Below are 25,299 nucleotides of genomic sequence, written 5' to 3'. Positions count from 1 at the left end.
CCTCAGTGCTTTAGCTTTGTAACTGGCAGCAAAGCACATAACCAAATGTGCTCTACCAACATGTCCACAAAACAAAAGAGGAAGAAAAAGTAGCATTCTGATGTGCATGTGGACTTGAAATATTAATTAGATGTTTGAGTATATTATTCTATATGTGAAAATAAAATATATAATGTTTAATACTCAACAAATCTAGGAGAAAAAACAAATGCAGGCTCATAAAGTAAGGAATCTCAGGGCCTGATTCAGACCCGGTCGCAAGCGCTGAGCGCTCGCAACCGGGTCGATGGTGGCCCACAGTGCATGAGCACGACGGAGCCGGCTCCATCGTGCGCATGCGCGAGACCTTGCTAGCGACGGGCACTCCGTCGCTCCAGGTCTCGCAAACAAAGGGGGCGAGCTGTCGTTGTTGAGTGACAGCTCGCCCCCTTTGGTGGGCTGGCTGGGGGGGTGGCTGCCCAAACGGAGGCATTCCAATGAGAATGCCTCACATTTGGGGGCGGCCCCACTGACATCACAAGTGATGTCAGTGGAGAGCTTGCGGCTCTGTGAGAGCCGAAAGCTCTCTGGGGCTTGCGGCCACGAGACCCTACCACAAGGGTCTCGTCGCAAGCCCGATGGTCACGATGGTCTTGACCATCGCGACCATCAACCTGGCCGCTCGCTATAGCTGTGGGCCGCTCCAGAAAAAAAAAAAACGCCCTGATTCAGAGCGACCGCTCTTTCAGGCTCTGAATCAGGGCCTCAGTGTGTTCCACATAGTAACCTGTGTTTAAGAACATCCCAACAGACAGGTACATATGATGTGCTAGGAATACTTAGTATTCAACATACAGAAAAGTGACTTGAAAAAAATAAAACAACATACAACAATCCCAAATTAATTCTCACAGTAAACTGAATGATCCAATGATGATGTCTTTGACTAAATTAATTTATCATTTATCCAAAAATTAATACAATTTCCATTTTTTTATTAGTATAAACTATTTTGAACTGTGTGTGTGAGAATTAAGCGAAAATATGTACTTCTGTATATAATGTACAAAATTAATCTCCTTGTGAACTTTATCTGGGATAAAACACAAATGCACTACTGTAATGAAAAAGTACAAAATCCATTTAAATATGTATCTATTATTTTGACTGAAATTGGCAATTTGTCACAATTAGGGTTACAATGTGAACACATTAACTATCGACCATGTGACCCCATTACATGAAGCATGCCTGGGAGATCATGTCTGTTGTGCAAGAACTCTTCTTGAAGCCGGAGCAAATGTAAGCTTTGTCATCCTACATCAAATGCTTCAGGACACATTTTTTATGTGACAGTAACAAGCATTCTACTGTACAGTTCTAGAAACCTAATGCTAGTGTATGTCACATTGTCCTTACTTACCAGCAGATACAGCTGCTTTGGAATGTTAAGTAAACCAATGTCCAGTTATGTGATTAAAATATTGATAGAAAATTGATGTATATTTATTTGGCCAGCAGCACAGAAATTATGCACCTGTTTCAGGTAAGCATAGTTCATAAAGATGGCGGCTAGTTGGGGGAGTTGGGATTAGCTGAACAGGTCAGGGTGATCCCTACTGAGTGTACAGTAGGCTGGTTGCGGTAATTAGCATCATAATGAGCCCAGAGGTAAAATGAGAATTTGTCTTGTGGGATGAGAAATCGAAATGAGCTTCAAGGAGTGAGCACTTTAGCTGACATTCTCAGATTCTCATCCCTTTTATCTTTGTACACTGCCTTAATGCACATTATCAGATGTGGCTGAGATTAAACGTGAAAAGCAATCTCTATGAGAGTTTTATATTGGATATTTGACTTTTTGACTACATTTATGTACTAAAAGCAATAAATGTACAAATGTGTGAGTGGAGATAAACACAGTCTAGAGTCCGCTTACTCTCTTGACTTGTCTAAGACATAATTAAAATTTAAACAGCAGTATACAAAATTTGTAATTAAGGATTGGTCTAAAAAAGTATGCAGAACTTGGAAATGACATTTTTGCTTTTTTTTTCAGCATATGCATTCCTGTCTGGTCCTACAATCCTGCAAATATCCATGCATAATATTTACATTTAGGTGGGTGTACACCCTGTTGTCGGAATCATGGAAAATAAATCCATTTATGTAAACAACATGCAATGGATATCTGCATATTTGCAGCTCTCTACCTTTACTATTGTGAAAAAAGTGTTAACTGAAGGGTAGAAGTATAACTTAGTAGGAGGCTGGGACATTGGGAATGTAGTATGGTAGCATTATATATTTGCCTTTTGCGGAAATCAAATAAGACTCACTGGAAACACTTTACTTCATGTCTAGTCCAAGACATCTTGTGATATGTTTTAGGTGAATGCAACAACTATTGATGGAGTGACTCCTTTATTTAATGCATGTTCAAGAGGCAGCGCTAGTTGTGCGGAGCTGCTTTTGGAGTTTGGCGCCACAACAGAGTTGGAGACATGTCTTCCTTCCCCTACTCATGAGGCATCAAGTAAAGGTAAATTGGATTGCAGCAGAATGCAGAATGCTCATGTCTTTAATTCTATTGTTTTGGTTACCTATTGACATGAATTAATTGATGATAGTATTGTGGAACATTTGATAATATTATATCCTTAAACAAAAAAGTTATAAGTATTTTCGATTTTCTCAAGTTAACTCGGACAAGCAGAGTAAATTATCCAGCTCATCCCAGCAGCCTTTAGGCCAACACATGGCCTTTCTCTACGCATTACTATTGCTGGATCTGTCTTAGCCATTGTCAGGTGTGCACACACATGCACACTCACACACATGCGCACACACACACACACAAAGAAACTTGATTAAAAAAATAAAACAATAGGTCATTTATACATTGTTCGTATATAATGGGTTTGCAAAGAATCAATCGTAGGACCTTGCTTAAGTAACATGGTCACCCATGCTTTGATCTCAACAACAGACTTTGTGCTACCTTGTTTGCCTCAGTTTGGTTTGTTTGCCCCCAGACACCCACCCACAAGCTTTGCCTAATATCATTGTACTTTCAGACATGTTGTGGTATTAGTCTGTGATTATGTTACAGTCTGTGTTTTTTGTTTGCTCTCCATCTCTGTTACTGATGTCTATTCTTTCTGCTGTCTGGGGGGCCCAGTGAAAGAGCTCCCCTGGCTGTGGCATCAGCCCGCGCTAGAAAAAGTCCAGTGCTGGTTCTGGAACATACAGGGGAACCCTACTCATTTTTTTTCCGTATTTCCAGAGCCAGGACCGGATCAGAGCCCGGAGCTGGTTGCGCCGAATACGGGGGACCCCTACGTCGTTTGTCCCCCGTATTTTGACAACCAGCGCTGGTTCTGACTAGCCCGGTGCTGGTTGTGCTTAAGTACAGGGGACCCCCTACGTCGTTTGTCCCCTGTATTTAAGCACACCCAGCACTGGGTCACTAATGCCCGGGGCTGTTTGCTCTTTTTTGGGGGGGGGCACGCCATTTTTTTCTTTTTTTACACATTTTTATTTTTTTTTACCACAGCAGCACAGACGGGTCTCTCGGACCTGTCATTGCTCTGTGCCAATCACACAGATGCATGTAGCACGGATCTCCCGGGTCCGTGCTACATGCACATGGGCACCATAACGCTGATTGGCTTCCTGTCTGCCACTGCAGTGCCACTCCTAGATGGGCCACGTGTTTGTGCCGCCCACTTGTGTCGCTTAGCATAGTCATCCAGCTACCTCGGTGCAACCTTTTGGCCTAAAAACAATATTGTGAGGTGTGAGGTGTTCAGAATAGAGTGGAAATGAGTGGAAATTAATGTTATTGGGGTTATTACTAGTGTAGGAACAAAAAAAGCCCCATTTTATGTGATTTTAGCGTGTTTTTTTTTTAAGAAAAAATCCAGATCCAAAACACAAAACCCAGAACCCAAAACACGGAAGGGTGGTTTTGGCAAAACCAATCCAGATCCAAAACACGAAGAAAGATCCAGATCCAAAACCAAAACACGAAAAGTGGCTGGTGCACACCCCTACTTATTATTATTATTAATTATTATTTGTATTTGCAGGTCACAGTGAATGTCTGGATGTGTTGATTTCCTGGGGTACAGATGTTGACCAAGACATTCCTTACCTAGGCACTCCTCTCTATGTGGCGTGCAAAGCACAGCACTTGGCTTGTGTGAGAAAACTCCTATATGCAGGTCAGTACTTTACACAATGGACTAGTTAAACATGTAGTAAATAAAAATGTAATACATATAATAGTATAAGTTTTACATGTTGTCTATAATAACATGTAAGTGAATATTTCTATTATTTCTATATTTTTTTGTTTTTATGTGTGTGCCTCTCTTACTGTATTCTGCTTTACTCAATGGCTATACCGTCTTAAAAACAGTTTATATATATATATATATATATATTTATAGACTAAAATACATATAACAGTCACAGAACTAGAGATAATTAGTCTAGTTCTTAACCTATAACTGGGCATGTCCATTATATAAACTGATTGTAGCAAATCTATTGAATGTACTGTACACTGTCGGTGTATTCCAGGTGCTAATGTACAGCGGGGCAGATATTTGGATACTCCATTGCATGTTGCCGCTCAGCAGCCTAGTACAGACATTGTAAGTCTATTGCTAGACTTTGGTGCTGATATTAATGCCAGAAATATAGATTTCAAACGTTCAGTTGATGTTGCTGCTGCAAGAAGCCCAGTGGAGAGACTGTTGCTGTTGTACGAAGGTAAATCTTTCATATGAGTGTTTATTAGTTATTAATGTAAATAGAGACACAGTTTTATTTAGAAGAATAATAATGAAGTAGAAAATAAACTTTCCTACAGTGTATATTTTCTATGAAATGCAGAAGTATGAAATAAACTCAATTTGGACCACGGAGACCCAAGTCATGAGTTTTGTTATTGGATATATCTTAGTAATGACCTAGGGGTCTATTTACTAAGCAGTGTTAGGAGACAGAGTGAAAAGTGATAAGAAAGTGATAAGGTTCCAGCCAATCAGCTCCCAACTGTCATCTCACAGGCAGTGTTTGAAAAATGGCAAATGGGAGCTGATTGGCTGGCACCTTATCACTTTTCACTTTGTCTTCTAACACTGCTTAGTAAATAGACCCCCTAAATTTAATTGTAATACTAGGTGACCTGTGTGCCTATGGTTTTTACATAATTCTACATGTTTTTAAAATAGGGAAAACTTAAAAAAATTACTCCAGCTGTACATTCCTTTGCGGAACAAATGGAGTTATGATCATTTGCGGAATCCAGGCAATCAGAGACATGTTATATATAGTTTACGATGGTTTACGGTTTGCTTATGAATATTATTTTTCATGGTGACTATCGGACGCGAATGCTTCCCGATTATGTCCGTACAGAGTCGTAGTTGAGATTTCAGACGTGCACATGGAGAACCCTATTGAAAATGTAGTGGGCACTCCTGAGCGGTGACAGAGCGGTGGCTTAGCGCACGCACGGAGAAGGTCCGTATTATGGTACGGATGGGTTACGGCAGAGTCGCGGGCATATCGATGAAAGTGGTTGCGAATTATGTACAATGACGCTCAACTGCTCACATAAGAGGCCATACTCAAATGGAGAAATTGCACCTGCCGCAGGGCTGGTGCATGTTTCGAGGGTGCAAATGATGCTATGTATAAAACGCATTAATCGGTATTACTGTGTGTACAGACATGGAAAGTGGTCGTCGCAGTCCTTGCTCATTCAGACGCACAGATGTACACCAGGGAAGAACCTTGTAGCAGCATTTGCATAAAGTCGCAATAAAGCGACTGCCAATAGATGCAGCCGCAGCCACATCTGTGTCCACCTCAAAATCAGTGCCCAAGGCTCAAGACTGCAATTACTGTCACTATATTATCCTAAAGACAAAGCACTTAGAGGAGTATTATCTACAATTAATTACAATGTGCCGTCACGACGTGCAGCTGTGCACATCAATTTCGATATCACAGATAATAACGGTATCACATCACAGATAATAACGGTACCACATCACAGATAATAACGGTACCACATCACAGATAATAACGATACCACATCACAGATAATAACGGTACCACATCACAGATAATAGGTACTACATCACAGATAATAACAATACCACATCACAGATAATAGGTACTACATCACAGATAATAACAATGCCACATCACAGATAATAAGAATGCCACATCACAGATAATAACGGTGCCACATCACAGATAATAACGACACCACATCACAGATAATAACGATACCACATCACAGATAATAACGATACCACATCACAGATAATAAGGGTACCACATCACAGATAATAACGGTACCACATCACAGATAATAACAATGCCACATCACAGATAATAACAATACCACATCACAGATAAGAACGGTACCACATCACAGATAAGAACGGTACCACATCACAGATAATAATGGTATCACATCACAGATAATAACGGTACCACATCACAGATAATAATGGTATCACATCACAGATAATAATGGTGCCACATCACAGATAATAACGGTACCACATCACAGATAATAACGGTACCACATCACAGATAATAACAATACCACATCACAGATAATAACAATACCACATCACAGATAATAACGGTACCACATCACAGATAATAACGGTATCACATCACAGATAATAACGGTACCACATCACATATAATAACAATACCACATCACAGATAATAACGGTACCACATCACAGATAATAACGGTACCACATCACAGATAATAACAATACCACATCACAGATAATAACGGTACCACATCACAGGTAATAACGGTGCCACATCACAGATAATAACGGTACCACATCACAGATAGTAACGGTACCACATCACAGATAATAATGGTGCCACATCACAGATAATAATGGTACCCCATCATAGATAATAACGGTACCACATCACAGATAATAACGGTGCCACATCACAGATAATAACGATACCACATTACAGATAATAATGGTACCACATCACAGATAATGGGCCAAATATAAGTGGGTGAGAGTTTAGAAAATATGAGAGTTTAGCAGTAAACTCTCACATTGGTCAAGTTTATCTTCAAAATGGGAAAACTTCTGGACGAGAGTTTAAATCATGAGCGTTTTTTTAGTCTAAAAACATGCGAGTTTGTCTGTTCTCGGACTCTGTTACTGTACATTGGTCTAGTTTAATAATTGTGAGAGCTTACTGCTAAACTCTAACATTTTCTAAACTCTCACCCTATTACATTTGGCCCAATAACGGTACCACCACATTGCAGATTTTCCTGAGCACCTCTATGGAATGCAAGGAACAAATCTACAATCTAGGTGCTGGAAACACATTCCAAACTCTGGCACCTTACTTCCATCACTTCTAATTGATGTTACAGTATGTTGGAATTATTATTATATACAAACAAAACTGTATTTTTTATTATTATTGCAACTACCAGTCAGTAAATGTACATAATAATTGGTGGCCCATCTTATCCAGGACAAATGTCTGGGTTTTGACACTATTTATCAAATATATTTTAAAAGTGTATGCTAACTTTGCAAATGATACATTCTACTTATCTCACCAGCTGAGCTGTGGACAGATATGTGCTGTCTTGTTGGGTCACTGAATAAAGTGCTAATGTTACTTTTTAATGCCTATGGCAGCCTATGGCCGCCTATGGCCGTGGTTCCCAAACTTTTTTGAACCACAGTGCCCTAGAGTATCAGCATTGCTTTCACGGCACCCCTAGGCCATAAGTTTGTTGTTGAGAAATTTAGAATTTTTTTTCTAAGTATTAAAGTGAAGTAAATTGGGCTTATCTGTCACCCTTAGGTTTGGTTATGTGGTGTTGGACAGATTTGCGCTTCTGTTTGTCCTCATATTTACATTACATTGAATAAAATTAATTTTATTTGGTTCTGTACCACCAACCTGAGGCACCCCTGCAAGTGTCCTGAGGCACCCCAGGGTGCCACGGCGCACAGTTTGGGAACCACTGGTCTATGGTTAACATTTGATATTTTCATTAGTAAATTAAACTTCAATAAACAATACTTCTTGTCACTATATGTTACTAATGATGATTTGAAAATTACTCATATTAAATAATCTTCTCATATTTGTTTTCTTTTAGCTAATCCATGTTCGCTATGTCAGCTTTGCCGACTCCATATTCGAAACTGCATTGGACAATCTAGATTACATCTTATTCCACATCTACAGTTGCCAACTGTACTGAAAAACTTCTTACAATATCGAGAAAGTATTAGGAACTTTTAATGATTTTGTAAATGTGTATGTCATCAATACTGTACAATCACTTTACCTTTTGCAAAATATGTCACAGGTTTTTAGATAGTTTATTTAGCTCTGTGCCTTTCAAAGTAACATTTTGCACTTACTGTACACTTGTATATAATATTTGTTTTAACTGTAACAAGGTTTATTTAGTGGTGTAACTATTTTATGCGTGTATACACAAGAAATACTTTCAAGCACGTTAATGTTACAGCTCATGAATTGTTTTTTTTTTTTTAAACAGTTAATAGCTTTAACTTTTAAGATTGTTGCTTAAGCAGTGTAACTACATTTGCAGAGGACTAGCCACATTCATCTTCCACAGAAAAATGATTATAACACCTCAAATGTCCTCAATAAGACGGGTTTACTCCAGTAGAGCCTTTGCAGATATTGCAAATGAAATTGTAAATAATTTAGAGGGGTTCGTTATACAAACTAATTATCAGATTACCCTGCCACCCTCCTGAGTACTTCCGAAAATAATAATAATTGTATGTTATTTCTAAAAAGGACAGGCATTGTCTAGAACAGAGGAAATGCCCCACGACCCACTGTAATTGCTATATGGAGGTACTGTAGATGACACATTGAAGTTGTGACAAGTAATTTGGAAATCACCAGTTTTCCCCTTTTCACTTTTTGATAACATTAAAGCAACATTTTATGGAATTGCATTTCTAATGGGGGGTATCCACTTTAGCGATATACAAACGACAGCACGATTGCGACATTGCAATCGTGCTGTCGTTTGTATAGCTAGTGATGTGCCTAGACTGAACGTTCACTGGTTCAGTCCCGGCACATCCCTCATCCCCGCACATGCTGAACCTGACGAGATCGTCAGGTTGACCTGCATGTACGGGCGATGTCGGATGTGGGAAGCGACCCGCGGGCACGCGCATCGTGGGTCGCTTCTGTCCAAAACATCCCCGATGCATGCACGATGCATGCGTGATTTGCAAGCGATTGCGCGATAACGACATTGTTATCGTGCAATCGCTTGTTTAAATCGCCTAGTGGATACCCCCCATATGATAGGCTGAAAACATTTTAGCATACTAAGTTGTATACTGTATGGGTAGCTATAATATTTTTTACAATATCAATTATAATATTATTCAGTATTCAGTCTCTATCAAATTCTGGGTGACATATCCACTTGCTCTGCAATATCCATGTGTTAGCATAATCTATGTAATCCAAACAGCACTGCTTAGACATCTTATTCTATGACAAATCCTCCATTCTGTTAAATAAACCTAAATATTCAATGCAAACAGCACTTTCCATGTAAATGTACATTCTCACTGGATGAAAGCTGAGTGTTTACTTTAACATTTAATAAATATATATATATATAAATCTTTATCTGCCTATTATCTATAGAAAGATAAACACAGAAATGTTCATGTGCGTATGAGAAGCGTAGAGTTTACATGCAATGTTCAACATTAACTGGATTTTCCACTGTGATCTGTCTAATATAGAAGATAAGGAGAGCGCTGAACGTTATGTATTCTTAAAACCTAATCTAATGCAATTAAGTTCCCAGACATAAAATAATTATAACATGCAAACCATATTATTTGTAACAATACAAAAACATTAATTATGTTACTGAAACACATAACGGGATTGCAAGTTGCAAATGATATATTAAAATAAGATAAAACAAAATGAAAACTCAGAGTCACATACATAATAACAGTGAGAAACTCATCTCAGTCGCTTTGTTGTAGAGTAACAGCTCAAAGCATCTATCCTGACAAACTTGATTTAACAGGAATCACTAAATAACAACTGGAGAGTGAATGGCTTTATGTGGAAGGTTATAGACCATAAAGCAACATCTGCATATTAATAATTGGATAAATCATTGACAGCTGGCCGTATAATCCATCAAAATAAAGACTGATATTTAATTGTGGGTTATTACTATATTTTTTAGGGTGAGACAACGGTCAGTGGTTCTGGATTCACCTCTGAGACAATTTACATATAATTCCTCTTGTTCTACCACCAGCAGTCCTGCTACAGAATCTGGTGTCATATACAGTATATTATGCTTACGTGATCACAGGCTGAGTTTTTTTATTTTTTTTATTTTACTGTGTTATCTTTTTATGTGCTTGAGAAACATAATTATTTTATGTATTTTTTATATTGTTACAAATTAAATGGTTGGCATTTATTAATTATTTATTAATTATTTTTATATGTCTGGATACTTAATTGGATTAGATTAGGGATTAAGAGTACATACTGTATGTTCAGCTGCTCTTTATCTTCTGTTGTTATGTTATTTATTGAAATCAGCGTATATATCTGTATAAAGCAGCATCTATAGCTATTCTTGCATTACAGTTGTTTTGATTTATAAATAGTGGAACAGGATATACACTATCATGTTAAATGTCCATTTCTAATTAAATAAAAAGGAAAACACAAACAACTGAAACAGTCATGGAATTCTACCTTCTATGATTTCTCTGGCCATGCCCTGAAGAACACTGGTGCCTCTATACTGCCATACTTCTCCTTTCTCATATCAAAGTAACAAAACAAGCTCTGCCCTCATTTCCAACGTTTTAAGGTGTCGATGCAATTCTTGGAGATGCCTGCAATGTGCCATTGCAAACAGTGGAAATGCCAGCAATGGCACACAGTTGCATAAGTTTATCCCAGACACCCGGAGGCAACTCCCAGGATGCAGAACGTATCCCCTAGGGTAATATGAGCATCGACATCTCAACTGCTGGGATGCCGAACGTATTCCCATGCAAAGGTATACAGCTCTCCCATTGTATACCAGAGACACAAGATAAGGGATAACATTGCAACATTGTCTATTATAAAGATGGGGACTGCACTGAGGAATGTAATGTATGTTTGTATGAAGAGTGACCTCAGCTACAGTCCTGGGGTTAATTAGGAGTATATACAGCCATGCATTAGTTTACATATAAGATAGTGACTTGTATAGCGCAATTAGCATGAGGCTGAGTCCTCCAGATGGAGGCGAAAGCCACCTGATGTGGGATGGAGAGCCCTCCTGATAGCCCAGGTAGAGGGCAAAACCACCTGATGTGGGGTGGGGAGCCCACCTGATACCCTTGGTGGAGGGGAAAACCACCCGATTTGGGTGGTGAGCCCTCCTTATACCCCTGATGGAGAGGAAAACAACCTGATGTGGGGGCATTGAGGACTAAGTTTGAGTTAAGATACTGTAAGACTGCCACTGTAGTGGGACTACAAATCACAAGATTGCTTCACATGCCGAGAAGTTGCTCCACTAAAATCTGCCCTCAGACTTAGTCGCTGGTGCCCCAGGTCCCCGCCTTCCATGCACTCTTACCCGCAGCTCCGTCTGGTGCATCCTTTGTTGACATCCAGCTCCTGGAAGATCTGCAGTCATGCTTATGCTTGGGCCCGCCACACAGGTCTGCAGCTAGAGCTTCCGCCTGGGAGGAGTGGAACGAGGAGTTGTGGGTGAGGGGGTACGTTTCTCACTGGCATAAGAAGCTGCTGAGGAGCAGCGACACCAACGAGCAGGGACAGGCTATATAGATAGATGTAAGCGGCAGCTGATGGTCTGACACAGAGCCCTCCACTAGTATATGGTAGTTTCTCAGGTGCCGGGAAGAGGTGCCATGTATTGAGCGGTACACTTCGGGTACATATTTACAGCCCTAAGTGGGATGAATATATTGTGGGCAATGGAGGAGGTGCCCCTTCAGTGCCATTGTCTCCCATAGATCTGCCCCTGATGGCAAACCAAATTGCCCCCCGATTTTGCCCCCAAAATCACAGGCTTTAATTGCAGCCCCTTAGAGCTGCATAAAAAGATCTGCGTTCTCAAGTCTACTATAAGTACGGCATATGCGCACACTTTCTTACGGCATCGCCCGCAATTAAATCGATCCCTAAGTGTCCTGTGTACTTAATGAGATTTCCCTAGAAGACAACATCAAATTTGAAGGAAAGGAAGCCATTGTTTGAGAGAAAATGTCTACATACGGGATGCAGTCAGGAAGCCGACAGTTGAAATGCCGACCGCCGGCTTCCTGTCAAATCCCAGGCACCCCCCCCCCCCGGGAGGGTTAGGGTTAGGCTAGGGGAAGGAGGGTTTAGGCAGCCCAGGGGTGGAGGTTAGGGTTACGCACCCCCCCTGGGAAACTTAGGTTTAGGCTCTATGGGGGGGTTAGGGATAGGCACTAGGTGGGGAGGTTAGGGTTAGCCACCCCTAAGGTGGTGTTAGGGTTAGGGGGAAGGGTTTGGGTTAGTAATATTCACCAAAATCCCCTGTTGAGACTTACAGCCGGCGGTCATTCATACTGATTCCCTACATACAGCTCAGCTTCCTTACAAGATGTTTTTTAGTGTTGAAGTATTTTAAAGCATTGAGAATGTGCATTAAATGCTTTAAAAAGCATTTTAGTTTTGGGTAGTTGTTGCACTAGCACTCATAATCTATATAATCTATCATCTTCACTGTATTTTAGCATTCTGCATGTTACAGTAATTGCCTGTCAGTAGGCTAAGTTAATAAAGAGCGGTATATAAGTACATAATTATTGTAACTAACCTATTTAAGAAGCAATGACAGAACTTTATGGCGGCTGTCGTCATTATTAAGAATTTTACTATGTATAATCATGGTAACAATTACCTCATTTGAGCAGTTAGGCACAGAACCTTTAGTACCCCAATCTCTAGCCATACATCTGCTACAAAACAATCTATAGTCCTGGGGTCATGCTATAGAGCATAATGTATTGATTTTTCATAAACAATTCTCCTCCATGGCAGTAATTCACATATATGTGTCCTGATAAATGGTTAAAATAAATGTCCATTCCACACTTGCTTGATTTTTCTCAAACCTTTACGTCGTTTAATATTTGGTAATGAAAAAATATACAATATAAATGTATATACTGTATGCATTGTGCAGGGAAACGGCTGCCTGCCACTCTCCCTTAGGCACAAGGAAACTGTGCCTATTATTCAAACTGGCCCTGGGTACATAAACTTAATTTAGAGATATTTTTCCCTTACGAATCTCTTGTTAATTACTCATTTACACAGAGAGTGTTATGGATTGTTCACACAGCTGTTTGGCTGCCACACAAACTGTCAAATAAATGCTGCTGCTGCTACAGGTAAGGCTTTAGCCTGCTTGCACCTAAACGCAGATCCCTCTGACAGCGGCGTTATACAGTATGACCACAGGAATCATTTTTAAGCATATATTTTTATTACAGATTTTTTATTCTTAAAATTTTGTATTATAAATAATCAAAAAGTTAAAAGTAAAGGGAGTACAAAGGAACAGCAAACAACCATTGAAGGAAGGGGCAATGGGTGCAATACAGCAGCAATCATTTAACAGAAAGATATGGAAAAAAAATGGGGAGCATATAACAATAAATGTAACAAGGATGACCAGTGCAATTATATAATGCAACGAGTGGGAGATTTCCAGAACAAGGATATTTTTGCTCTGGTCACATTGAGGCTATGGCCACCCACTTATCTATACCAAGGCTGGATATGTGTCAATGACGAAGGGATCAGCTCGAAAACTTCTGCCCAAAGAGTTTGCAATGCTGCAGGGAATCACCAGTGTATTTGACAGTCCTTTGAAGAAGACAGTCCACAACTTAATTAATTGGACATATGGTTAAATATGAACTTCAAGGGAGATAAATCAAAAGACAGGACCTGCACAACCTTCAGCTGTAGCTAGGATTGAGGATTTTTTTCTACTTTGGGTGCCCGGGCACATTGGTAACTGATGTCGTTTCAACCTTAACCCATACAGCAACTTAGAAGAAATTGGCGACTCGCTTAAACTCTGTTTTACCTCAATTTATTCATAATGAACAGGTGTGTGTCATCCCTGGGAGACAGGCCTGAGACAATACCAGACAGGTCATCAGTCTTATTCATAGTATTAAATAGATAAAGAGTCCTGCTCTTTTACTTTCTCTGAAAGCAGAAAAAGCATTTGACATGATTAGTTGGCCTTTTATGAAATAATCTGTCAAATAATAATGGTCAGTTTCTCCAAGATATTCTGATCTATATTCCTCCCCCTCTGCCAGAGTCACAGTTCATGGAGTTGTTTTGCACTCCTTCTTTATAATCAATGGTACTTGGCAGGGTTGTCCTCTATCACACCTGATTTTTGCAATGGTTATATAATCCTTGGCTGCCAACATCTGTTAATCTCCAAACAATAAGGGGATCCTGGTTGGACTGGGGATATATCTTTAACCGGAGATGACGCCCTACTCACTCTGTCCTATACCCATGTGTCGCTCACAAACTTGTTTGACCTCCTTGCCTACTATGGTACTATATCTGGTTATAAGATCAACTATTTTATAAGATCAACTATGTTATAAATTAAAGGCTCTCCCCTTTCATATGTCACAGTCAGAAGAACTGGACCTTCTCAAATATAAATATACATTCGCTTGGAGGATTAATAAAATTAAATGTCTGGGAGTCTTTTTTACTTGCACTTATAGTTCTCTTTAGAATGAAAACTACCCTAGGATCCTCTCCTCTATACAGATGAGCCTGTTCAGATGGCAAGCTCTCTCTCTCTCTCTATTATATATATATATACAGTATATATATAGAGAAAGTCCACTTTAGGGGTCTGCTTGCTTGTTCGGGCTAATCTCTTCAACCACTGGACATATTTTGATGGGTTTTTCACTATTCTATACAGCATTTCTTCGAGTGTATGGTGTATGAACCATTCATCTGTGACAAAAGGGAGCTGAGCAGTGACGATTTTAGTGAAGCAAGTGACAGCAAAAAATCTTGCACCAAACTGCTGTATAGGAGCTGGCCAGGGTGCTGAAACAGCACGATATAATGAGAGCCCATCAGAGATAGCTATGTGCCCTGTTGCTTAGCAGCAGACTACAGAGAGGAAGGGGTCAGGGACTGAGCAGGGTCATGTCTGAGGCAGAGAGAGTGAGAGTGCCTCCAATGAACCCATGAAGATGCCCTGATACAGACACAGTAGCCAGGAAGGAGCCAGGGGAGGCATATATAGCTGGTGAGATGTAGGGGGCAGGAGAAGCAGAGGGTTGTGGTGAGATGCAGGTGCTATGGCGAGATGAAATTACTCCTGTGCAAAGCCGGGGCAGGTCGCTAGTATTGTTATATATCTTGGTTTTCGTAGAATAATAACAATTAAAAAGAACCTCCTACCGCAGTTTCTCTATTTATTTCAGACTCTGTCGATATGCGTACCAGATACTGTTCTCTCCCAGCTCCACAAATGGTTCATGCGGTTTGTATGAAAGAAAAAGATTCCCAGAACTAGTCTCCTAAATCTTCAGAGAGAGACTGTCAATGGTGGTCGATGATTCCCAGAAGTTAAATTATATTCTTTTGTTACACACCTCAGCCAGGTGGTGGCATGGTTTGCCCCTACTACCTCTCTGAGATGGGTAGAATTAGAAACAGATGCTTGCAAGCTGGCTTCTCTTTCCTATATGCTGGGGATAGTTTCAAAGCACCTCCCATTGACTGTCTCATCTCATCCAATAGTCAACTTCACTTGAAGCATATGAGATCAATGTACTTCAATGTACAATAAACTTCTCTCCATCCATTCCCCCTCATCCTGCTCTGGGACAATCCATTAATTACCCCTGGATACTTTGCGACTCTCTGTGCAGTTTCACTAGCTAGATGTACAGTATAAGGTTTGTGGTGGATGTTGTGGAATAGGTCTGGGTGACTTGCAGATCAAGTTTTCCTTCCCAGATGTAAATGTCTTTACATATCTCCATTTGAGAGACATTGTCATATCCCTGCCTTGCTCAATAAGTCACCGTTATCTAAACTTTTAGAATGGTTAAGTCTTAATATCCCACTTATGAAAGGCATGATCTCGACCTTGTATATCCTGTTACTGCATACTACTGAACCCCCTACTCCAAAATACGAATAATAATGGGAATTAGACCTCGTGATACCTCCAGAGGAGGACTCCTGATCTATAATTCTGAGGTGGCAGCCATGTTCTTTTTTGTCTGGGATAGTAGCTGTAAAGTCAAAATAGTCATTTTCAGTCTCCTGACCACATGTTAATGAACGTGGGCGTTGTAACAGGCATCTCTACCTGTACACCTCTACCCTCATTAAAATTAGATTTAACTCAACTAAATCTGGTTTAATCCATATAACAAAAGCTGATGGCCTGGTCCGCTTATTGTATAATAGCCCCAGCGAGGAGTCATCAGGCCCCTACTTATTCTTATTCTCAGCCCAGACCCATTTGGTTTTAAATCTGGCCCTGACCAATCAAACTATTTGTTAAAACTTGTGATAGTTGTAATAGTTGATGTGTGAGTCTATAAATATATATGTGTATGAGTGTATATATATGTAACATACTGCGAGCTGGGGCCACTACAACGTGGCATGCTGTGAACTACCAGCCCTACAATGTGGCACACTGTGAACTAGCATCCCCTACAATATGGCATACTGTGAACTAGCATCCCTACAATATGGCATACTGTGAACTAGCATCTCTACAATGTGGCATAAGGTGAACTAGCAGCCATACAATGTGGCATACTGTGTACTAGCAGCCCTACAATGTGACACACTGAACTACCAACCCTACAACGTGGCACACTGTGAACTACCAGCCTACAACGTGGCACACTGTGAACTAGCAGCCCTACAACGTGGCACACTGTGAACTAGCGTCCCTACAATGTGGCATACTGTGAACTAGCATCCCTACAATGTGGCATACTGTGAACTAGCAGCCCTACAATGTCGCATACTGTGTACTAGCACCCCTACAATGTGGCATACTGTGAACTAGCATCCTTACAATGTGGCATACTGTGAACTAGCATCCCTACAATGTGGCATACTGTGAACTAGCATCCCTACATTGTGGCATACTGTGAACTAGCAGCCCTACAATTTCGCATACTGTGTACTAGCAGCCCTACCATGTGGAATACTGTGAACTAGCAGCCCTACCATGTGGCATACTGTGAACTAGCATCCCTACAAAGTGTCATACTGTGAACTAGCAGCCCTACAACGTGGCATACTGTGAACTAGCATCCCTACAACGTGGCATACTGTGAACTAGCAGCCCTACAACGTGGCACACTGTGTACTAGCAGCCCTACAACGTGGCACACTGTGAACTAGCAGCCCTACAACGTGGCATACTGTGAACTAGCATCCCTACAATGTGGCATACTGTGTACTAGCAGTCCTACAACGTGGCATACTGTGAACTAGCATCCCTACAATGTGGCATACTGTGAACTAGCATCCCTACAATGTGGCATACTGTGAACTAGCATCCCTACAATGTGGCATACTGTGAACTAGCATCCCTACAATGTGGCATACTGTGAACTAGCAGCCCTACAATGTGGCATACTGTGAACTAGCAGCCCTACAATGTGGCATACTGTGAACTAGCATCCCTACAATGTGGCATACTGTGAACTAGCAGCCCTACAATGTGGCATACTGTGAACTAGCAGCCCTACAATGTGGCATACTGTGAACTAGCATCCCTACAATGTGGCATACTGTGAACTAGCAGCCTTACAATGTGGCATACTGTGAACTAGCATCCCTACAATGTGGCATACTGTGAACTAGCAACCCTACAATGTGGCATACTGTGAACTAGCATCCCTACAATGTGGCATACTGTGAACTAGCATCCCTACAATGTGGCATACTGTGAACTAGCATCCCTACAATGTGGCATACTGTGAACTAGCATCCCTACAATGTGGCATACTGTGAACTAGCAGCCCTACAATGTCGCATACTGTGTACTAGCAGCCCTACAATGTGGCATACTGTGAACTACCAGCCCTACAATTTGGCACACTGTGTACTAGCAGCCCTACAATGTGGCACACTGTGAACTACCAGCCCTACAATGTGGCACACTGTGTACTAGCAGCCCTACAATGTGACATACCGTGAACTAGCATCCCTACAATATGGCATACCGTGAACTAGCATCCTTACAATATGGCATACCGTGAACTAGCAGCCCTACAATGTGGCATACCGTGAAATAGCAGCCCTACAATGTGGCAAACCGTGAACTAGCAGCCCTACAATGTGGCACAATGTGAACTAGCAGCCCTACAATGTGGCACACTGTGTACTAGCATCCCTACAATGTGGCACACTGTGAACTAGCATCCCTACAATGTGGCATACTGTGAACTAGCAGCCCTAGAATGTGGCATACTGTGAACTAGCAGCCCTAGAATGTGGCATACTGTGAACTAGCAGCCCTACAATGTGGCATACTGTGAACTAGCATCCCTACCATGTGGCATACTGTGTACTAGCAGCCCTACAACGTGTCACACTGTGAACTAGCAGCCCTACAACATGGCACACTGTGAACTAGCAGCCCTACAACGTGGCACACTGTGTACTAGCAGCCCTACAACGTGGCACACTGTGAACTACCAGCCCTACAACGTGGCATACTGTGAACTAGCATCCCTACAACGTGGCATACTGTGTACTAGCAGCCCTACAACGTGGCATACTGTGAACTAGCATCTCTACAATGTGGCATACTGTGAACTAGCATCCCTACAATGTGGCATACTGTGAACTAGCATCCCTACAATGTGGCATACTGTGAACTAGCATCCCTACAATGTGGCATACTGTGAACTAGCATCCCTACAATGTGGCATACTGTGAACTAGCAGCCCTACAATGTGGCACACTGTGAACTACCAGCCCTACAATGTGGCACACCGTGTACTAGCAGCCCTACAATGTGGCACACCGTGAACTACCAGCCCTACAATGTGGCACACCGTGTACTAGCAGCCCTACAATGTGACATACCGTGAACTAGCATCCCTACAATGTGGCATACCGTGAACTAGCATCCTTACAATGTGGCATATCGTGAACTAGCAGCCCTACAATGTGGCAAACCGTGAACTATCAGCCCTACAATGTGGCACAATGTGAACTAGCAGCCCTACAATGTGGCACACTGTGTACTAGCAGCCCTACAATGTGGCATACTGTGAACTAGCATCCCTACAATGTGGCATACTGTGAACTAGCAGCCCTACAATGTGGCATACTGTGAACTAGCAGCCCTACCATGTGGCATACTGTGTACTAGCAGCCCTACCATGTGGCATACTGTGAACTAGCAGCCCTACAAGGTGTCACACTGTGAACTAGCAGCCCTACAACGTGGCACACTGTGAACTAGCAGCCCTACAACGTGGCACACTGTGAACTAGCAGCCCTACAACGTGGCACACTGTGAACTAGCAGCCTTACAACGTGGCACACTGTGTACTAGCAGCCCTACAACGTGGCACACTGTGAACTACCAGCCCTACAACGTGGCATACTGTGAACTAGCATCCCTACAACATGGCATACTGTGTACTAGCAGCCCTACAACGTGGCATACTGTGAACTAGCATCCCTACAATGTGGCATACTGTGAACTAGCATCCCTACAATGTGGCATACTGTGAACTAGCATCCCTACAATGTGGCATACTGTGAACTAGCAGCCCTACAATGTGGCATACTGTGAACTAGCAGCCCTACAATGTGGCATACTGTGAACTAGCAGCCCTACAATGTGGCATACTGTGAACTAGCAGCCCTACAATGTGGCATACTGTGTAAGAGCAGCCCTACAATGTGGCATACTGTGAACTAGCATCCCTACAATGTGGCAAACTGTGAACTAGCAGCCCTACAATGTGGCATACTGTGTACTAGCAGCCCTACAATGTGGCATACTGTGAACTAGCATCCCTACAATGTGGCATACTGTGAACTAGCAACCCTACAATGTGGCATACTGTGAACTAGCAGCCCTACAATGTGGCATACTGTGAACTAGCAGCCCTACAATGTGGCATACTGTGAACTAGCATCCCTACAATGTGGCATACTGTGAACTAGCATCCCTACAATGTGGCATACTGAGAACAAGCATCCCTACAATGTGGCATACTGTGAACTAGCAACCCTACAATGTGGCATACTGTGAACTAGCATCCCTACAATGTGGCATACTGTGAACTAGCATCCCTAAAGTGTGGCATTCTGTGAACTAGCAGCCATACAATGTGGCATACTGTGAACTAGCATCCCTACAATGTGGCATACTGTGAACTAGCATCCCTACAATGTGGCATACTGTGAACTAGCAGCCCTACAATGTCGCATACTGTGTACTAGCATCCCTACAATGTGGCACACTGTGTACTAGCAGCCCTACAATGTGACATACTGTGAACTAGCATCACTACAATGTGGCATACTGTGAACTAGCATCCCTACAATGTGGCATACTGTGAACTAGCAGCCCTACAATGTGGCATACTGTGAACTAGCATCCCTACAATGTGGCATACTGTGAACTAGCATCCATACAATGTGGCATACTGTGAACTAGCATCCATACAATGTGGCATACTGTGAACTAGCATCCCTACAATGTGGCATACTGTGAACTAGCATCCCTACAATGTGGCATACTGTGAACTAGCATCCCTACAATGTGGCATACTGTGAACTAGCATCCCTACAATGTGGCATACTGTGAACTAGCAACCCTACAATGTGGCATACTGTGAACTACCAGCCCTACAATGTTGCATACTGTGTACTAGCAGCCCTACAATGTGGCACACTGTGTACTAGCAGCCCTACAATGTGGCACACTGTGAATTACCAGCCCTTCAATGTGACATACTGTGAACTAGCATCCCTACAATATGGCATACTGTGAACTAGCATCCTTACAATATGGCATACCGTGAACTAGCAGCCCTACAATGTGGCATACCGTGAACTAGCATCCCTACAATGTTGCACAATGTGAACTAGCAACCCTACAATGTGGCACACTGTGTACTAGCAGCCCTACAATGTGACATACTGTGAACTAGCATCCCTACAATGTGGCATACTGTGAACTAGCAGCCCTACAATGTGGCATACTGTGAACTAGCAGCCCTACAATGTGGCATCCTGTGAACTAGCAGCCATACAATGTGGCATACTGTGAACTAGCATCCCTACAATGTGGCATACTGTGAACTAGCATCCCTACAATGTGGCATACTGTGAACTAGCAGCCCTACAATGTCGCATACTGTGTACTAGCATCCCTACAATGTGACATACTGTGAACTACCAGCCCTACAATGTCGCATACTGTGTACTAGCAGCCCTACAATGTGGCACACTGTGTACTAGCAGCCCTACAATGTGGCACACTGTGAATTACCAGCCCTACAATGTGACATACTGTGAACTAGCATCCCTACATTATGGCATACCGTGAACTAGCATCCTTACAATATGGCATACCGTGAACTAGCAGCCCTACAATGTGGCATACCGTGAACTAGCATCCCTACAATGTGGCATACCGTGAACTAGCATCCCTACAATGTGGCACAATGTGAACTAGCAGCCCTACAATGTGGCACACTGTGTACTAGCAGCCCTACAATGTGGCATACTGTGAACTAGCATCCCTACAATATGGCATACTGTGAACTAGCAGCCCTACAATGTGGCACACTGTGAACTAGCAGCCCTACAATGTGGCACACTGTGTACTAGCAGCCCTACAATGTGGCATACTGTGAACTAGCATCCCTACAATATGGCATACTGTGAACTAGCATCCCTACAACGTGGCATACTGTGAACTAGCATCCCTACAACGTGGCATACTGTGAACTAGCAGCCCTACAATGTGGCATACTGTGTACTAGCAGCTCTACAATGTGGCATACTGTGTACTAGCAGCCCTACAATGTGGCATACTGTGTACTACCAGCCCTACAATGTGGCATACTGTAAACTGGGACCACTACTATGTGGCATACTAAGATCTGAAATGGTATAACTACACCTATGTTTTACTTGGGCTGTCTTTGTAGCTCAGGAGAACCATTAAAATTAAACTGACATTATTGCCATACTTTAAACATTATTATAGCGGATTCATTATTTTGTATGTGATTTATTACTCTCTTAACCTAAATTAGATTACCTGGGCCTGATTCTGGTCTTTGGCCACAGGCTTGTCTGCATCTTTTTAGTAATGTCGGTACAAACTGTTGAAAGTGGATTGGTCACTGTGCAGACTCCATAATCTTCCAGGGAGGCTTCATTCTCTTTTCCAAGATGGCCACTGACCTAAATACTGCGCATGTTGTCACTGTGTCAGAGTCATACATGCCAACTATCTGGCTGCCCCTGCCGGGAGGGAGCAGCCAGATCGGCATTACCGGGGGGGCGTGGCCAGCAAACGGGGGTGGGGCCGGCAAGATGAGAAGTTTTTGCGGGCGGGGCAGGGGCGGAACCACACAAGTGCGTCATTTTGGCCCCGCCCCCGCTACACACTGCCGATAGTACAGGCAGTGTGAAGCGGGGGGCGGTGCCAAACTAACGCGAATCGCGTCACCGCCCCCCTTCGCTGCCGGGAGACTTGCGATGGGACAGTAGGGGTCGGCGGCAGCCGGGAGACTTGCCTGCCATCCCGGGAGGTCGGGAGCGGCACCCGATTTTTGGGAGGCTCCCGACCAAATCGGGAGGGTAGGCAAGTATGGTTAGAGTGCCACAGTAGGAGACATTAGTCTCCCACTTAGCTCCGGTGAGACCTGCGATAACCTGCATTCAAATCGTTTCCCGCATCCTGCCCGCTACTCGCAAGCTGCATACACTCACCAGCTGGTGAGCTGTATGATACCCTGCTCCACTCCATGACCAGGGTGTGTATAACATAACATTGAGTATGTCTGTACAGTATGTAACACCAATAAACCACTAATTGGGCAGCTCATAGTTGTGAGGCATCCGCTGGTGTGTACAGAAACACTGCCATGTCCCCAAGCCTGTACACATCTATTTCCAACACAAATTCCTTCCCCTATGTCAATCACACTGTTATCTAATCCAAAATATCTGTTTGGATAAAGAAGTTTAATTTAAAGATAATCTACCTAATTGGTTATTCCAGTTGAGGGGAGAGAAATATTATATAGTTTTTAAAAACTCCTTATAAATATTAATATGAAGCGTTTACAAGCAAAATGTAGGACTGCACAAGTCCATTTGTTTAACGTAATGGGGAACATATTTGACTCACAGGAAACAATCCATATATGTATATACTTGCCTTGTTATACATATGTGGTACTTGCCTTGTTATACAGTTATCATCCAGCTGCAAATATCCTACTAGTATCTACACTTAATCTGCATACACACACAACGATTTTTTGAACGATTATCGATAACGATATCGTTTATCGTTCAATCGTTGAAAAAATCATTCACTTTCTGAGTTAAAACGATTATCGTTCATGCGCGTTCACGTTTGTAGTTTGTAGTTCAGTCAGACTGACCAACTCAACGATTTTCAGTAAGGGAATATGCAAAAATCGTTTGTAGTTAAAAATAATCGTTCATTACATTTAGTAAATAAATGATTTTAGTAAACGATTTTTCGTTCATTTTTCCCTTGAAAAATGAACGAAAAACGTTTACTAAATCGTTCATTTAGAAAATCGTTGTGTGTGTACGCACCTTAAGCCTTTGCATGTGTTATCCCACATTCTAAGCTGCACTCATAAAAATAATCTTACTTTTTCTCATTCATTCATTTATTACACTGAAACTGCCCTCACGAAAGTCAGCAATGACCTCCTTGCTGCCAAACCCAAGGGCCACTACTCTCCTTAACCTTTCTGCTGCTTTTGACACTGTGCACCACCCTCTCCTGCTGCAAATCCTTTACTCCCTTGGTCTATGTGACACTGCCCTCTCCTAGCTATCCTCCTACCTCTCAGACTGATCCTTCTCTGTCATTTCACCTCCTTTATCATCTCTATGCTGATGATATTCAGATCTACCTTTCCTCCCCTGACCTCTCCCCCTCCCTCTTATCTCCAACTGTCTCTCTGCTATATGTTCCTGGATGTTCCAGCAATTTCTTAACCGTAATATGTCTAAGACTGAGTTAATCATCTTCCCACCCTTCCACATAACCTCACCTCCCACTATTTCTTTATCAATTGATGGCACAACTATCTCCTCTAACCCCAAAGTGCGCTGTCTTGCGGTTATCCTGGACTCCTCCCTCTCCTTCAAACCACATATCCATAGCCTCTCGCAGTCCTGTCATTTACATCTCAAAATGTTTCTAGGATCAGACCCTTTAAGACCCAGGATGCTACTAAACCACTAATACACTCATTGGTCATCTCCAGATTGGAGTATTGTAACCTCCTCCTATCTGGCTTCCCAACTCCCATCTCTCTCCTCTTCAGTCTGTCCTCAATGCTGTCGCTCAGCTCATCTTTCTCTCCAAACGCTCTACATCTGCCTCCCTTCTCTTACAAGCCATCCACTGGCTCCCCTTCCCCTTCAGAAGCCAATTCATGGTTCTCATACTCGCTTACAGAGCCCTCACCCAATCTTCTCCCATATACTTCTCTGACCTCATCTCCCTTCACTCTCCTGCCCGCCCACTTCGTTCAACAAATGCATGCCGCCTCTCATGCAAACTCATTACTTCCACCCACCTCCAAGATTTTGCCCGTGCTGCTCCACACCTTTGGAACTCTTTCCCTCTCCCCATAAGACTCTCCACCACTCTGCAATTCTTCAAACGGGCTCTCAAGACCTACTACTTTATCAAAGCCTTCCAGCTGTTATCCTAACTTGCTGCTACATGGTACTTCTTCCCTGTCTACCCCATCTGTGTCACGCCTGTTTGTCTGCTCCTCCCCTTTAGAAAGTAAGCTCTTGTGAGCAGGGCCCTCTACCGTCTTGTGCTTCTCCTTACTTTATTTTCATCTACTACTTACCCTTCAATAGGGCACCTAATACTTG

At 42.2% G+C, this 25,299-nt stretch overlaps 1 protein-coding gene across 1 annotated transcript; it reads left to right on the top strand.

Annotated features, from left to right (window-relative positions):
• Positions 1–1,173: 1,173 nt before the first annotated feature.
• Positions 1,174–9,709, top strand: LOC148431072 (ankyrin repeat and SOCS box protein 5-like; the record flags this gene model as incomplete). The annotated part of the gene is made up of 5 exons (XM_088466369.1): positions 1,174–1,281; positions 2,371–2,521; positions 4,071–4,205; positions 4,567–4,758; positions 8,177–9,709. Coding segments are annotated over 5 exons (732 nt in total), but the record flags the coding sequence as incomplete, so codon positions are not given.
• Positions 9,710–25,299: the final 15,590 nt, after the last annotated feature.

The sequence above is a fragment of the Taudactylus pleione genome, unplaced genomic scaffold (assembly GCF_031769625.1).
Source record: "Taudactylus pleione unplaced genomic scaffold, aTauple2 ptg002947l, whole genome shotgun sequence".
NCBI lineage: Eukaryota > Metazoa > Chordata > Amphibia > Anura > Myobatrachidae > Taudactylus > Taudactylus pleione.
This window is presented reverse-complemented; position numbering and strand designations above follow the sequence as displayed.